At 42.2% G+C, this 18,462-nt stretch overlaps 1 protein-coding gene across 1 annotated transcript in view; it reads right to left on the bottom strand.

Moving 5' to 3' along the window:
• The window catches only part of PRAG1 (PEAK1 related, kinase-activating pseudokinase 1), a 65,555-nt gene that overhangs the window by 11,958 nt on the left and 35,135 nt on the right, over nucleotides 1-18,462 (bottom strand). The window contains exon 4 of the mRNA XM_025394269.1: nucleotides 10,726-10,883. Within this exon, the coding sequence (XP_025250054.1) occupies nucleotides 10,726-10,883 (158 nt within the window). The remainder of the gene's footprint in view (nucleotides 1-10,725; nucleotides 10,884-18,462) is intronic.

Below are 18,462 nucleotides of genomic sequence, written 5' to 3'. Positions count from 1 at the left end.
AGGTAGCGCACAGAATGGTGAGATGAAGGTCCAGTCTCTACAAAGGTGAGGGCTGACCTCACTCTTGGCATCAAGATATAAAATAGTGGCTTCACAATGAAAGAAGAGTTTAAGTTTATATATATATATATATATAAGATATACACTATTTTATATATATATGTGTGTGTATATATATATGAGATATACACTATTAGAGCCAAGGGCAAACTGAAATAATACTCATTTCCTATATTCTCAGGACAGCTCTAAGGTGTTATCTGCTATTTTAATAACAGCTTTTAGGGGGATAAAAGAAATAATAAATCATATTCATAGTCTGTAAAATGCATCCTATTATCTTGAGGGTTAAAATATGAAAGAAATATGGCTTGCAGACTGGGTGTGGTGGCTCACACCTGTAATCCCAGCACTTTGGGAGGCTGAGGTGGATGGATCACTTGAGGTCAGGAGTTTGAGACCAGCCTGGCCAACATGGTGAAATCCCATATCTACTAAAAATACAAAAATTAGCTGGGCGTGGTGGTGCGTGCCTGTAATCCCAGCTACTAAGAAGTCTGAGGCAGGAGAATCGCTTGAGCCTGGGAGACGGAGGTTGCAGTGAGCCAAGATTGCGCCACTACACTTCAGCCTGGGTGACAGAGTGAAACTTCATCTAAAAATAATAATGATAATAATGGGTTGCAGCCCTAAGAAAATACGTACTTAGGATGTGTACCCCTCATTGAGTTCTCCGTGCCACATCACCCTAATGGCAGAGCATGGAGTGTCTGTATGCCTTTCCACACCTTGGCAGTGGGGCCAGAAAACAAACAAAAAGGCAGAACAAATGTATAGGAGCAGACAAGGGGTAGGAGGCCCCAAAGGAAGCAAATTATGAGTCTTGTGTCACCGCACTCAGGTGCACAGGACATTTCCAGGGCTTCTCCTGAACAGTTAATAACCTTCTAGCTCACACTGAGCCCTTCTCTGCTTTCTCCAACCCAAGAGGGAGCAGAATAGACCCCTGAGGCTCAAACACCAGTTGCAAGCCGCTCAGATGAAGATTGGGTCTCCCTATTTCTGCTGCTGCACAGGGAGGAGGGTCTCTCTAGGGAGCAAGATGGATGGCCATGGGCTGACATTCATGCCCCGGCCTCAGTGACCAAGGCTGCATTAGTGAGCGACGGCAGGGCAAAACCTTGAATGCAACGCTCACAGGAGGACAAACTCAGCACATGCAACCTATTGAACACAGGAGCTGAGAACCAATGGGTTCAGGCAAAGAAAAGCGCTGGGCAGCTGAACAAGACTGTGGGGTCTCTGCACCAATATCCTCCTGGGCTCTATCATCTATCATAAACTCAAGAGGAACTGGGCACGGTGGCTTATGCCTGTAATCTCAGCACTTTGGGAGGCCAAGGCGGGAGGACCACTTAAGCTCAGGAGTTCCAGACCAGCCTGGGCAACATGGCGAACCCCCAACTCTACAAAAGATACAAAAATTAGCTGGGCGTGGTGGTGCACACCTATAATCCCAGCTACTCAGGAGGCTGAGGGGAGAGGATCGCTTGAACCCAGGAGGCAGAAATTGCAGTGAGCCGAGATTGTGCCACCACACTCCCACCTGGGCTACAAAGTGAGACTGTCGCAAGTGAAAAAGAAATTCAAGAGGGGAGCGCCGTGTTTCTTAAGCTCCTCTTGCCCACTTTCCCATCTGCAGTAAGCAATCTTTGTTTCCCTGTGGTTCATCAAGATCATAGGGAGTTGTCCTTCCCATTTGCTAATGACAGGCGGGGCCCCTGGCAGCAAGGCTGAGTGAATGATTTACACCTCTTCCAGGAGGGCTAAAGTTAATAATAAATCAAGCAGTGATGGTGCAGTCTGGACCAGTCACTTTTATATGCCCACGAATTTTCCCCTCAATAGTCAGGATGGAGGATGCACAAGAAATAGCAAGCCAGAGGAAGGAAGATCCAGATGGCAGTGATTTCAGCAGGTGCTGAAACCCTGCAGTCCACAGGTCTCCCCATCCCACGCTCCCCAGGAAAGCAACGGGGACAAACGGAGGCTAGGGCAGATGATTCACTTCCTCTCCCTCCTCCCTCTAGCAGAAGAGGCTGAGAGGAGGAGGAGGATCACTTGCCATCTCCTAGATAAAAAAGGGAGGGCAAGACCACCTACTTATGGGGCTCTCAAAGGACTGTAAGCCTCAACCACCAAACTCCCAGCCTGATGAGCAGGAGAAAAGGGAGTCGTGAGCACACATCCACTTCCTGACCTTTCTGCATTCTGGGCAGCAGAAACCGTCACCAGCGAGGCGTTTGATTCTCAATTTATCATCAACACGACAGAAACTGAGGCTGGGGGATGGGAGGGGGGTGTGATCAGAGCCCTGGTCAATGCTTTCATCAGTACCCTCAGAGGCAAGGACAACCTGCCTACGTTCAGGATTCCTTCCCATCCCCAGTCCAGTTGGTCAGGGAGGTTCATAACAGACTGGTTTCCTGGCTGGTCTCTTCTTTAAACCTTAGGCTTATCTCCCCATGTCTATTGGTTTTGTCTTCCTCGTCTTTACTACAAGGCTCTCCTGATACCACCAGTATGCCCCTTTTTGCTTCTGCCCCAATTTGAGGATGAGCAGTGGAGTGAACACTTCCCCAGCTGTCAGCCTGCCCCGCCTGAGTTTCCTCCTTTAGAAAATGGCCAATGACATCATTGTGAAGGCCCCTTGCAGCGCTAATAGTCTATAATTTCAGCTACTCTCTCCATTTTCAACCTCTCTAAACATGCATTTTATCTCAAAGCTGCCCCTGAAATCAAATAGCTCTAGGCAGATCGTTATCTTGCTTCAATTGTTCTTCCTTCTATCTCTAGTTCCCACAAATTGCCACTGGTATATTTTTCTAATCTGTGAGGAGACCAGGGATCTTTTAGCAACATAATCAGTAACACTTCTAATTCCCTAGATGACCAAAGAGAATCAAGAGGTTCTGCTTTAGACTGTATGGTAGGTCTCAGCACAAAAAACACTTCGTGTGTTCAGGCAGCTGGAAGGAAGCGATTTTCTCCTTCCTTCTGTTTTCTCTTGCTTTCCTGTGGGAGCTGTTAGTCAGTGACTTTGATCAGATCTATACCCTTTCACTACTTACCTATCATTTACTGGGTAAATCTGACAAGGGATACTATGTATTAGGAGGGAAGCTTGACTTCAAGGATTAGCACACGCGCTGATTAATTTTTCTTTATTTCTTAGATGGCTATGAGTTTGGGGCACCAAACTCAGTACTTGCTGCATTATGCACATACTCATCAGGGGCTAGCACTGCATACCCAAACATTCCCTACCCACGCCCTTGCCCAGCAGAAGTAAAGGCATGTAGCTACACAAACCTCATCAGGTGAAATACAGCTCCCTGAAATGTAGACTTTACAGGGATAACTGGGCATTATCTACACATATTACGATTTTTTTTTTTTTTTTTTTTTTGACGAAGTGTTGCTCTTGTTGCCCAGGCTGGAGTGCAATGGTGGGATCTTAGCTCACTGCAAACTCCACCTCCCGGGTTCAAGTGATTCTCCTACATCAGCCTCCCAAGTAGCTGGGATTACAAGCACCCACCATCATGCCCAGCTAATTTTTTATATTTTTAGTGGAAACAGGGTTTCAATATGTTGGCCAGGCTGGTCTTGAGCTCCTGAACTTCAGGTGATCCACCCACCTTGGCCTCCTGAAGTGCCGGGATTCCAGGCGTGAGCCACTGTGCCCGGCCTACTATGATTTTTGTATTCAGAAAAGATGGGCCTGGTTCTATGACAAGCATACTACATTCCAACCTAATGCATCCTTCCTCTGAGCTTACAGATCCTTAAAGCTCTCCAGGTGTGGAATTACAGCTGATGAGAGGTCAGAATTCACTCTTGGAACCCCCACCCCTGCCTCACCACCTCCAGGCCACTCCAGGCCTCTGAGGATCCTATAGCTTCTCAGGTATTAATATTCTTGGGGATCCTTTGAAATAGATGCCAACATGCAGCCCTTGCAGATGAAACTGATTTCTCCACTACATGGCAAATGGTAGCTGTCTTCTGTGGAATCTGAAGGCACTCCTAAAGACCTCCTCTGGCTAATTATCTTGACTCGTACCTGGGGAACTATCTCTCCATAAACACGGCCTTAGGCAACACAGCAGCTATGTTCTTACTGTCTGCAGCAGCTGCCATATTCTGGATTAGGAAAGCCGGAAAGAACACGGAACAAATACACCCTGACACCTAAAGTAGTTCCAAATTCACAGGCAAACCACTGGTTCAGAAAAGTCTGCCTAAAACATCCATCCACAACTTTAGCCAACAGCGCATATTCTTGGATGTCCCATGGGACATGAGACTAATTCAAACACATCCTGGTTTGATGCTGGTGTTGGACTGCTGTTTCCAAATTCTGCCTTACAATTAAGAGTGTAAAATGGGTAAGAGGGGAGAACATTTTTCTGGGAACTTGGCCTATGTCTCAGTTGCCTCGTTTGTAGGTTTTTACTAATTTTGCATGCTAATTGGGCCAGAGGGCTCCGAACCCCAGGTCCTAAGTTTTCCTTCCAATTTCCAATTCTACATATAAAGGAAGTTCCTGGCTATACAGTACAGCACGCTCCATGCCTTTAGTGAATGTGCTTCAGGGAAGAGAAAGCGTTTCTAGTGGGAAACTACATATCACGTATGCTGCACTGGATGGGATCTTAAAAAGACCAAGGGAAGGTACACTAGTTTGGTGTCATTATATTTAGAAAGCAGGGACAAGAAATCAGGATTTCAGTGGTTGAGAAGGACAGCTTAACCTCTCTGCAGAAATGCAGGCCAGAAGTTCAAACATGGTACTCTGAGGTTTTCCTTATTATAGAGTCCTCTCTTCTCGCTGGGTTTTAATAGGCACTTTCATTATTCTCTGCAGCCAAAATGAGAGCTGAGTTGACAGAGGAAGTGGTCAGTCCTGTTTTGGCTCTTTCTGTGCACAGCTCTGCTGTCTGATAGCAGCTGCGTCAGAACAAATGCAGAGGCAAAGAGCAGTGTCCCAACTAAGTTTCCCCAAACCTTTAGCTTTTGTGTTTGACCATTCTCCAACTTTAAGTAAGGTAAAGCAAGTGGAATATGGATGGAGAAAACCTCACCCATACCCTGTGCCCTGTGGCCCTAGTGCAATTCCCTCACGTGAGAGGTGAGAAAACTAAAGCCATCTGCACGGGCACCTTCCAATATCACCCAGGAAGTGGCTGTCATGCAGGTTTCTGCCAACCCCAGTTAACTATTCCCGCATCAGAGAGTATGAAGGGTGGGGCCGAGGGATGCTTTGACTTTACATGGACTTGTTCCTCTGAAGGCAAGTGTTGCAACCTCTTATTTGGTTCCACAATCAGAGCAGGCTCAACATTAAATATAGAAAAAAACAAACAAAAAGCAAAGCAGGCCAGGCTCGGTGACTCATGCCTGCAATCCCGGTATTTTGGGGAGCTGAGGCAGGCAGATCACCTGAGGTCAGGAGTTTGAGAACAGCCTGGCCAACATGGTGAAACCCCATCTCTACTAAAAATACAAAAATTAGCTGGGTATAGTGGTGTGTGCGCCTGTAATCCCAGCTACTCAGGAGGCTGAGGCAAAGAATCACTTGAGCTTGGAAGTGGAGGTTGCAGTGAGCTGAGATTGCACCACTGCACTCCAGCCTTGGTGACTGAGTGAGACTCTATCTCACACACACACACACACACAAGCATTTCTTTAAAAGAAACCTTTGCTTTTTTCAAGAAACTAAACGTGTTCTGAAACTGGAAGCAGGTTATTAGCATTTTACAACTGGATGGAAAATGTGGCATTTGTGAGGAGTCTCTCCAGACCACTTAATCATCCCAGGAAACAATAATCAAGATGTGAATGTGATTTACATGCGAAAGAAGAGAAAGCTCTGCCTCACTTTGGAAAACAGGCTCTAGGTACCTCGAATGCCCTGCCTACAGCTCACATGTGGTCCTGGAATTGTGATCTTTCAATCTCCTGTTATAACATAATTATTAAGGGTTTTCTTCCGAGTTAGTAAAATTAAAAGTTAATTCAAAGCACTTTCCATGCCGGGCGCAGTGGCTCATGCCTGTAATCCCAGCACTTTGGGAGGCCGAGGTGAGCGGATCACTTGAGGTCAGGAGTTTGAGACCAACCTGGCCAACATGACGAAATTCCGTCTCTACTAAAAATACAAAAATTAGCCAGGCATGCTGGCATGCCTGCAGTCCTAGCTGCTGAGGCAGGAGAATTGTTTGAACCCTGAAGGTGGGGCTTGCAGTGAGCAGAGATTGTGCCACTCCAGCCTGGGCAACACAGCAAGATTCTGTCAGAAAAAAAAAAAAAAAAAAAGCACTTTTCAGATGCTGTGATGGAAAGTAAATTGACATTTTTAGAGGATACTTTGGTAATATCTATTTAAAATACACATACAGTTTGATATGCCAGTTCCATTTCTTCTAAGGATTTATCTTATAGATTTGCTCACCAAATCATGCGAATGTATGACACAGAGTCTTACTGTAAGTCTTGCAAAAATCAGCCTAGACATGCATCAGCAAGAGAGGGATTTATAGCCAATTCATACAATGAAAAAATAAGCAGCAATTTTGAAAAACGAGGCAGTTCTAGGGGTTCTGATTTGAAAGGCCTCAAGATATGTGAAGTGCAAACATGTGTAGAACTGAATTTTATATTTGACATATGGATACACATTTTTGGGATGATACAGAAAACAATCTTAAAAGTGATGGTAGGAGCTGGGATGGGGTGTCAGAAAACTGACTTTTCATTTTAACCTTTCTCCATTGTTTGAATTTTTATAAGAAATGTATTAACTTTATTGGAGCAATAATATATGATTTAAAATTCAGTTTAATGAGGAAGGTTTAAGTTAGGTTGAAGCTTCACTTCAGTGATATTATGGCTTAGGCCACAGAAAATTTTTTTAAAAATAAATGTTTTTTTCCTTTGGGGCACTCCTATCCCTCCCCACCCTGTTCCTGGCTTGATTTTTCTCCCAGCACTGCCCCTCTGACCAGCAGCTACTTTACATCTTATCTTTCTTATTGTCTATCTCTCCCTACCAGAATGTAAGCCCCTTGAAGGGACTGGGAATTATTTCCATTACTGAAACTTCAGCATCTAAAATTGTACCCAGCACAGAGTTTACACTCAACAGTATCTGTCAAATGAATGACTGAATTAATATACATTTTTAAAAATTTTGCCAGTAGTAGTCAGCTTATTGAGAAAAACCAGCTGACTACCGTCAATATATTTAATTAGTGTTCTGTATCTCTGGTTTGCCAGCTATAAAAATAAGAATGATGTCACTGCCCTGGTTCATGTATTCATGCAAGTGAGAATATCTATATGAACTGTATTTTCAGACCTCTTATCTATTGCTGGTGCCAATGGTTTCAGTTCAACAGAGAACTCTCTAATCTCCTCTAATCTCCTGGCATTCAGAAATGTTTGCTGAACTGTTGAACTGAATTTTAATGTTATCCTACATCAAAGAGGGAAATTATCTCAATGAGACATTAGGTTTGCATATTTACAAGTAACCACTTAAAGCAGAAGGGTCTCCTGATGACCATTTCTGATCATCATTTCCCTCACACATCCAACCATCTATTCCCTACAAAAACCTTCCCCTTGGCAGCCTTCATGGATCTGTCCTGACACATGCAGTCTGTCCCTCCTAAACCAAGCATAAACCAAACAACTGCTTCGACAAATTTTCCTTGCACTGAGTTGACTGGCTGTTCAATTGACTTGGACAAATGGGATAACAGATGCACTGGAGGAATATGAAATCTGATACAAGTATAAAGAGGTGAAATTAACATTGATACAAAAGTGGCATTTTGCCACTGTAACATTTAGAACGAACACCTGTTTTAAAAATGTAACAAAGTTAGAGATTTTGATTAGGTTTTCCTTACACAACTAAAACCATCCCCCCCATAAAACTTGAATCACTAACTTTAGCCATTAACCCTGATACAAGTATAAAGAGGCAAAATTAACATTGATACAAAAGTGGCATTTTGCCACTGAAACATTTAGAATAAACACCTGTTTTAAAAATGTAACAAAGATAGAGATTTTGATTAGGTTTTCCTTATACAACTAAAACCTTCCCCACCCTGCCACCACCCCCAGCCTCCACTCCTTTGCCCCTCCCGCCATAAAACCTGAATCACTAACTTTAGCCATTAACGCTATTACATTTCCAAGAAGTTTACACAAACCACTATCATGATATGCCCTGGAATGACTTTTTCCTCCACTCATTCAGGCCAGCCTATACTGTGGATGGAAAAAGTCAATGAAATGCAAAGTTTTCACTAGTGGATTCTTACTGACAAAATAAATGTAGAGTCTAATGGTATCTTTTGGCTTAATGTATAATATTAGAAAGGCAGACACTACATGCAAGTTTCAAAGAACTTCAGTGTGAACTGCTTCTGCTTCTATTTGGATCTAATCTCTTAGCTTAGGTGCTACATGCCAAATAGTAACTAAAGTTGCAATGGATAAATATTTCAGTTACAAGATAAAAGTGAGTTAAGGACCCATGGGACTGGAAGATAATTGTGCAATAACAGATCTAAGCTGCCTTGGTAAGCGGTGAGAAGTGAATGAAGGATTTCTCATATTACATGACCAGTAGTTCTGTATATTCTCCAGATTAATGATTAATGTTTAAAAGACATCAAAAAGAAAAGAGAGAGAGAGAGAGAATGTCATGCCTTTGGTCTTTTGCCATTTCAAAACATGGTTCCGGGTACAGAGCCATGCCCAGGGGCAGAAGATAGAAAAGTTGGCTCTCAGGGGCCGGAGTTCAGTGACAAGGTACATATCTTCTTGTTGACCTGGGAGTCCAAGTTTTGAAGTGCATTTCCACTGAACAACTAGCTTGTGATAAAGGAATACCATGGCAATGCATTCATTTTAATTCATGTTATTCAGAAATGAACATGAGAAAATGTCTGAAGAGGTTTCCCCATTGAACTCACAAACCTCCAGCATTGAAGTCACAAACCTCCAGCAGCTCTCTGTCTCCCATCTGCACAGATTGCTGTGAGAGTCATGTACAATTCAGCCCCTGCTTCCCACCAAGCTCATGTCCCATTTCCCCTTGCCGGTGTCTATTGAAGCGCATCAGGCTGGTCTCATCCTTCTCCCACGTGCACTGCCATCCCTGCGGCTTTGTTTCTCTTTTATTGTTTTCTGAACCTGGAAAGCCCTCTCCTCCTCACCCGCTATCTCCCCAGTTCTGGCCACATTTCAGATATGATCTCTAAGTCCCATGTTCTCATAAAGTCTTCCCTAAACCCTCCATCAGCCTTCATCGATTTCTCTCTCTTCTGGAAGCCTTTACAAGAAGCACTCATGTTCTGGGCTGCCCAATTTCCTACCGCATCCCATCCACCCATGTGCCATGTGTTTTAACCTTATCTTTCCTAGTTAGTTCTTAGGAACCCTGCGAGCAGACATCATGATTTACTGGTTCTGAGAAACAAAGTGGTGAAGCCATGAAGACCAGTTCGCCTGACACCCGTTGGCTGGTGGCTGATGGTTCATTGTAGATCACGCCCCAGAAGTGGTTACAATCCCCGAGAGAGTGGATCAGAGCTGACCAGCACATGGGCTCATGGTCGAGATGCCGTGCGCTCTATGGAATAATCTGCCTGTTGAATTTGTTGGACAATGGGCTGGGAAAAGGAAGAAGATAAGAGCCTAGAAAAATCTACAGAAAAAGAATATCTGTTGTTGCTACATTCCTCCCAAATCAAGACTAAGATATTTCCTGTTTTTAAGTAAGAACTGTCAGAGGTTTCTCCTCAGAACACACCACAGACTGCTTATAACACACACTTTTGTCTCAGGCAGTACCTATCGTTTAGGCGGAAAAATGTTGCTGACAGTAAATTTGCAATAGAACCCTCCACTGTGTCACTGCCTACTGAGAAGAAATACTTTCATAGAAGTGAAAAAGGAAGCCATGTGAGTACAAGTCTAAATCCAACATGCTAACGCATGCCTGAGAGAAACACAGGAGAGGACACATACACAAAGAATGCTGAAAGGGTGAGAGGGTTTAAATATGACCCATCCAGGCCACAACTATGGAATAGCAAGAGTTCTTTTTTAGGGATATGCCTGATGGAGGACAGACCTACCCATAGGCTTTAGAGCTTAATCCAAAAAGCAGGCTAGATGGTAGCCTAATGAAGTCTTCATGCTTAATTCAGCAAACATTATGCAAACATCTGCGTGCATGCACATGTAGATGCAAAAGAGAGAGAGAGAGAGAGAGAGAGAGAGAGAAATGTGTGGTTTAGGACTAATCCTGAGGACAGAAGTAGAAAGCAGGCCTGTACATAGATGGCTCATTATGGCTCATTACCCAAGCGAACAGGAGCCTTTCAACCTCATCTTCCTCCCGCCATGTTGCCATGTCCACACACTTATAATTTGGAGAGGGCAATATGGATGGGTTGGCTTGCCATATATTCAGTAGATAATTTACTTCAACAGCTCCCTGGAAGAGTCTGCTTCATTGAGAAAGCAGGACCAAGACAGTAGTCCTTGCTCAGTCCTTCCAAATCCTGCAAGTAACCCACGACTGGTCTGGAAGGTCCAGGAGAATCTAAGCCTCTCCGTCAAGGTCAAGTTTGTTACCTCCATCGCTGCAGGTCCTGGAGTCTGAGGCCAGGCTGTCCGTGGAGCCGGTGGTGAAGCTGACGTGGACACCCCTGAAGGATGGACTGAGGCTCTCTGCAGAGCCCTGGCTCACTTTTTCCAAATCAGAGCTGCTGTTGTTCATTTTTAAAAGGTGCCTGGAAAAGGTAGGAACAAACAATACAAGTAACTCATTCGGTTTCCATTCAGAAACCAGGCTGATGGATCATGAATCTACCATGCTCTTGAAACTGGCCAATGTCAGCAAGTTTATTAAAAAAAAAAAAAAAAGGTTTTGGGGAGACAGTAGAGGTTCTCTTCTGAGTCCTTATGTGCATGAATGGCAGGAGACTTCCTGAGACTCCTGAGAGGTTAGGAGAAGCAAGTCTATTAAATTTAAACAAGCACCAAAATTCTTATATGGACGGAATTGCCTTCACATTCTGACCCCATCTGCCAAAACATTTCTGTCACCTATTATATCCTGTGTAAAATCTCTACAAATAAAAATAAAGATATTATCATACACACCAATGTATAGAGATATACAGAGATTGGGTTGTTTTTGCAAGATGCCAGGACAAATGAATTGCAAACTAGGCCTTTACAAGTGGGATTTCCTTTTTTACCTGGTACTCTTTTGCTAAAGCTTCAAAGGGTCTAGATTGTTTCTTGGAATTAAGGAAAACTTTAAATGTGAACCAGACTTCCAGTGACATGCTTAGATAGAACCAAGTTGACATAACCCTTGTTCCAGAACAATGGAACCAACCTTTGCTTTTCTATGAAATCTTTTGTTGCATCTCTAAATAGCATCACCGACAGATCAAGGACAGAAATACCAACTTCAAGAGAAAAACACTCGCATTGGAGAAAACAGTTCTATTATTAGGTTGGACGTTTAGCTTATTGATTTCTCCCTCTCACTTTCCAAGGGCCACATGAATATTAATTTCTGATCTGACACTTTCATCAAGAAGGGAGACAGATCACACCAGGTCCAGCTCTTTCCCTGTTGGTGGAAACCCACATTTGTCTGAACTGATATTTCCTGATGACATTCCTGTTCCTACTACAGCAGATCCATATCTCAACATCTGCTATGGGAAATACACAATACAGTATTGATTTGACACCAGAATGGCCTTATTTCATGCACATGACCTTACAGTCAAGAATTGATTGGCTGTTCTTTGTGTTCAACATTGCCAGGCCTTGTTTTAATTTTCATAGGCACAGGAATCCCTTGTTTACTAACAGGAGGGTCTAAAGTTTGTTTGTTACCACAAAAAGTGCTCCTTAGAAAACACGTCCTTCTCCCCACTCCCAATCCTTAGAATTGCATTTTAAAAATGTGTTAAAGCTGTCAAATAAAGTGTGACAGTGACGGCAACGTTACGATGGCAACGTTACAACTAATCTTCACCTTTGTATCTCAGTGTCACTGTGGGAATCTTGGAAATACCAGTTCCTTAGGAAATGCTATGGCAGTAGCTGATCTTTATCTAACCTGCTGGCAAAATAAAATCAAAGACAGTTTCATACAATATTCTTATATCCACATCAGATCCACCACTAATAGTTTTCTCCAAGGGAAGCCAGGATATGAAGTCATGCATAACAACTCCTCAGTCTAGGAGAGAAGTCAGCTCTGTGGTTATCCCACTACGTTGCCCCCTCCAAAGTGGTCTCTAGAGTTTCTTGGTCTTCAGGCCCAGAAAATCACTAAGGGAGAAACTCCAGCACCATGGCTACGGAGCTGGCCCAGCTTCCCACTCCACAAACTTCATGAAATGGATGTAAATAGACAAAACGAAAAAATACATAGATATGTGTATGTATGAGCATATATATTCATATACATATGCACACACACAAACACACATACACACACACACACTTATTTAAAGTAACAGCCAAGATTAAAAGAAAGAACACTTCTCGGGTGCCAGATACAGAGGGAACGCCACACACAGGCAGTACAAGGGATACTTCAATACTAAGTGTATGTTTACTGTAGGTTTCAGTAGACGCTCTTTATCAGGCTAAGGATGTTTATGTCTATTTCAAGTTTTCTAAGGTTTTGTATTTCAAAATCATTTTTGGCTATTAGGGTTTATGAAATGCCTTTTCTACATCTATGGGAAAAAATTGTATCATGTTTCTCCTTTACTCTGTGAATGTGATGAGTTATGTTAATAGCTTTTCTTAATTAAGCCATGCTTGCACATGTTGTATGAACTTATTTTACTACACATTGCTGGATTCAGTTTTATTAATATTTAGTTTAGGATTTTTACATTTACATTCAAATAGAGGCTAGCCCATAATTTTTCTTTCTTGTCCTGTCCTTGTCCAATTTGGATATAAAGGTTAAATTAGAATTATAAAATGACGGCTGGGTGCGGGGGCTTCCTCCTGTAATCGCAGCACTTTGGGAGGCCAAGGCGGGCAGATCATTTGAGGTCAGGAATTCAAGACCAGCCTGGTCAACAGGCCAACCCCATCTCTACTAAAAATACAAAAACTTAGCTGGGCATAGTGGCGTGTGCCTGTAATCCCAGCTACTCAGGAGACTGAGGCAGTAGAATCGCTTGAACCCAGGAGGCGGAGGTTGCAGTGAGCCAAGATGGAGCCACTGCACTCCAGCCTGGGCGACAGAGTGAAACTGTGTCTAAAAAAAAAAAACGAATTATAAAATGAATTGAGTAACTTTCACTTTTTCAATTACCTCATGTAGTTTTTTGTTTTTTTTTGTTTTGTTTTTGAGACGGAGTCTCACTCTGTTGCCCAGGCTGGAGTGCAGTGGCCCGATCTCAGCTCACTGCAAGCTCCGCCTCCTGGGTTCACACCATTCTCCTGCCTCAGCCTCCCGAGTAGCTGGGACTACAGGCGACCGCTACCACGCCTGGCTAATTTTTTGTATTTTCAGTAGAGATGGGGTTTCACTATGTTAGGCAGGATGGTCTTGATCTCCTGACCTTGTGATCTGCCAGCTTACGCCTCCTAAAGCGCTGGGATTACAGGCGTGAGCCACCGCACCCGGCCTTATCTCACGTAATTTTTATAAGATAAGCATTATGTGTTCTCTGGAAGATTGCGAAAACTTGCCTATAAAACCATCAAGGACCAGTTGCTGTATAAGTGAGATCAGTAAAGATCTGGTTCTGATAAACCTAGGACCAACATTTTCAAGACAGAGACCCAAGAAACAGACTGGAGGATTAACAAGTCAATTCATGGTACTCACACCAGCTATTTATGATGTGAAGAAAGGAAGAAAGTAGAGCCATATCTCATACCATAGAGAAACATGAATTTTCAACAGAAAAGAAACACCCATTAAATTTTAAATTCATCAGAAAAAATAACAGAGAAAACTTTATGAACTTGGGGTAGGAAATAACTTTTAAAATAAGGGCCAAAAACAGCAATATAAAGAAAAAGATAAATCTGATTACTTTAAAACTTAAAACTTCTGCCTGATAACATAAAAGGCACCATTAAAAAGTGAAAAAACAAACAAACAAACAAACAAACAAGAAAAACAAACCTTGGAGTGGCCAACTCACATCTTTGCAACCCACATAACTAATAAAGTATTGGTATGCAGAATAGAAAGAGTGCCTATAAATCTAAGAAACAGACAAATGACCCCATTTTTAAAGTGGAAATGAACAGGCAACTCACAAATGAAACATGAAAGGCCACTCAACACATGAAAAGATGATTAAATTTATGAATGATCAGATTATAAATAAAACAGGATTTCATTTCATACCCATCAGATCGGACTGGCAACATCAGATTTTGTTAAAGATCTAGGGAACTAGGAACTCTCTCACACTGTTTGTGAGACGGTAGATTGGTAAGCTCCCACACAGGATGACAATGTGATGAATCTTGTGAAGTTAAATACACACATTCCCATAATCCAATCACTCCATTTTTGGGTATATATATTCTTGAGCAATGTCACTTAAATAACTAGGAATGAATGAATGGCTAAGTCACTTGAGTGGGTCACTAGCAGTTTATTGACCAGCAGTTTATTTTAACAAAATAGAACAGAACAGAAAATATGAAAATATATAGAAAGGATTTGTGAAACTTCATTTTGTAAAACTTTTGTTTCAGATGTGTGTGTTTGTTGGGTCATGATATTAAATATATTTCTTACTGTTGGTCACGGTTTTTAAAAAAAGTTAAAAATTACTGCTCTAGAATATGAGTCAACAACCTTTTCCTTAAAGGGCCAGATGGTAAATATTTTAGGCTCGTGAATCATAAGGACTCTGTTGCAACTACAGAACTCTGCTGTTGTAGCTGGAAAGCCATCATAGAAATTAGTGGCATGTTTTCTAATAAAGCTTTATTTACAAAAACAGATGGCTGGCATGTGGGCAATCAGTTACTGGTTGGTCTTGACCAGCCTTGTCCAGTAGAATTATAATGCAAGCCATATATGTAATTTAAGATTTTCTAGTAGCCACATTTAAAAAATATAAAATAAATGGGAAAAAATAGTTTTAGTAATATATTTTAACATAATGTATTCAAAATATTGTCATTTTAACCTATAATCAGTATAACCTACATCAATTATTAATGAGATATTCCATATTTTTTTTTCATTCTAAGTCTTTAAAATGTGGCATGCATTTTATATTTACACACATTGCAATTCTGACTAATCACATTTTAAACTAGTGGCTACCACACTGTGCAGTACAGAGCAAGAGAAACTCTTATAAGTGGAGAAAGGTGTTCACAACGTTACAAATAGCAAATAACCTTGTAAACTGTTAAACTGTGCTTCAACAAAAGAATGAAAACATTGTGGTATAGTCTTTTAGTGGGATGCTTTATAGCAGTCAAAAAAAATGAACTAGATTTTAGGGTAGCAATATGAAAGAATATCTTAAAATGCTGAGTGTTAAAAGTAATTTACTTTTAAAAGGCTCAAGTAAAGTGTGATGCCATTTGTATACAGATTAAAAACATGTAAGGATATATACAGATTTTATGGAGCATGTAATAAAATGTAAATAGTACTCATCAACTTCAAGACAGTGATTGCTCTGGGTAGCAATGGGAGGTTGAAATGGGAATTGGATAGGGAGCGGTCTTCCACAGTAGCAGTAATAGTTTATTTTTAAAAATTCTGAAGCAAATGGCAAAATGTTAATATTTGAAAAATCTCAGGGAACACCTGCAGGTCAGTTAAATTATTATCTGAACTTCATTGCATGCTTGGAATATTTGATACACTAAAAATGAAAATTTCTAGTGAGAAAGCAAATCACAGGGCCTGAATGAGGGCAGGGGGTGACTGCTCCTGTTGATCTGTTGTTGTGCCTCTGGGAGGCAAGGAACACACAAAATAACACAGTGGGATTTCCATCAGACCCCTGAGTGGGAACAGGTAGTCTCAACGAGGGTTGGTTTCACTACAGAGCACCGCTGTGGCTGGAAACAGTTGCATCATAGACCTAACTACTCTTTTAAGACTTGGGAGTTAACGCTTCTGTCTATAGTTACCATGAGGCAGAAGTCACCGCTGTCAAAACTCTCATCAAGTGAATGCAGACAAAATTAGTCTATCCCTGTAATTACAGGATAAATTATCCGCAGGGTGTGTGTGTGTGTGTGTGTGTGTGTGTGTGTGTGTGTGTATTAGGGAGGAAGGGAGCCTCCCAAAGTGGACTTTGGGAAATCTTATTTTCTAAGCCACAAGTGGAATTTTCATGACTTTTGGGATCTAACCGCTGCTTCTTTACTGGAAAAGCTCGAGAAATCCAGGTATCCTGCCAGGCCACTAAAACCCAATAGGTGACCAGGCATGGTGGCCCAAGCCTGTAATCCCAGCACGTTAGGAGGCTGAGGTGGGAGGATCACTTGAGCCTGGAAGTTTGAGACCAGCCTAAGTAACATAGTGAGACCCTGTCTCTATAAAAAAAAGGAAAAAAAGAAAGAAAGAAAGAGAAAGAAAATCAGATATCAGTAGGCATTTGGAATGTTCTGTTGTAAATGGGGACATAACATGTCTTCTAATACACATGTAGGTGACCCTTTTGCTTAATAGCAAAATCTTAAGGCTGGACACAATGGCTCACACCTGTAATCCCAGCATTTTGGGAGGCAGAGGCAGGTGGATCACTTGAGGCCAGGAGTTCGAGACCACCCTGGCCAACATGGTAAAACCCCATCTCCACTAAAAACAAACCAAAAACTTAGCTGGGCATGGTGGTGCATGTCTGTAGTCCCAGCTACTCAGGAGACTAAGGCAGGAGAATCACTCGAATCCAGGAGGTGGAGGTTGCAGTGAGCTGAGATGATGCCACTGCACTCCAGCCTGGGTGACAGAGTGAGACGCTGTCTCAAAAATAAAATAAAATAAAACCTTACAACGGATGACTCTTTCCTATGAACTGCATTAAAAAGCATCTGCCCTGGAAACCTGTACAATCTGTACTTTTTGAGAACTGCCACTTTAATGAGGGCATGAGCAAAACCACATCAAATTTAAAAATGAAAAGGAAGCTTGCCATCAAAGCACAGACTTACAATCAAGTTGTTTTTGTGTCTTTACACTGTGTGTAAAATAGACTTCTTAAGAATCCCTGGAAAAGGCTTACTATTGCAAAGGTGACTTCTCTGAACCCTAATGGATTGTTCTATCAGATGTGAAGCCAAATGACAATGAGTGTAGTCAACACGGTATAGCAAGGCTACTTCGTTTTTTTAAAGGCACTTTTCCCTCATTAATAATACTTTGATCTGTCTTTCACAAAACTGGTGCAAACCATCTGCAAAATACTTCCACGGACAAAAACCTCATACTCCAGTCTTTTGTCTCTGGTTGGTGAATAACATTCTTATCAGCTACAGTGAGAGTACAGTCTCCACAGATGTCTTCACTCACGTAGTGTGATAAAAGACGTTTTGTGCTTAACCTCAAACTTCCTTTCTGCCTCCCACTGTTGATTACATACAGTCCAGGCGGGCAGGGTGAAATGTACAGGCCAGTGGCACAGCGTCCTCGGAGCCCCAGCCCTGCAGCTGCTGCCCAGTATTTTGAGAATAGCTTTTCCCTCCATTGTCCTTAGAGAGAGAGGTCTTGCCAGAGTGGTCTCCATACTATGTTGGTAGAAAGCTGGAAAAAAAAGACTCCAGCCGGAAGAGCCATCTGCTAGACTTCCTCATTTGTAGGAACAAGCCTCATCTAAAAATACCCCTGAAGCTTTCAGAATGAGAGCTTTCAGAATGCCCACAATCCTTAACGGATGCCGGGCCCCAGTGTGCAGCAGAGAGTGAATCTCAGACTTTCCATGGCTGCTAGAATCCTCACATGACAGCAATATTCAAAGTGTGATTGAGGCCAATTTTCATTCTCACTGCCCCTGACTTTTGTTCGGTGCACATACATTTGGCCGAGAGCTTTCTGCCACTGGAGCGGAACCTTTGAAAACCCACATAGTGCCAGCGTGCAGTTTCAGACGGGCTCTCTAAATCCCAGCATGCATTCACACCACTGGCTCTTGGGATTGGTCAAATGTACTAGTAAGTTTAGCCAAAGGATCTGGAGAAGATCTAAAGGAAAGTTTTAGAGAATCAAATGAATGCTCTGAAAGCACGAACAAGCTTTTAAAAAGTCTATACATGCTTTTTCAATTAAGAAGAAGAAAGGAAAAGACTGGTTTTAAACTCAAACAACCAATAATTGTCTTAATCAAA

This window comes from Theropithecus gelada, chromosome 8 (assembly GCF_003255815.1).
Source record: "Theropithecus gelada isolate Dixy chromosome 8, Tgel_1.0, whole genome shotgun sequence".
Classification (NCBI taxonomy): domain Eukaryota; kingdom Metazoa; phylum Chordata; class Mammalia; order Primates; family Cercopithecidae; genus Theropithecus; species Theropithecus gelada.
This window is presented reverse-complemented; position numbering and strand designations above follow the sequence as displayed.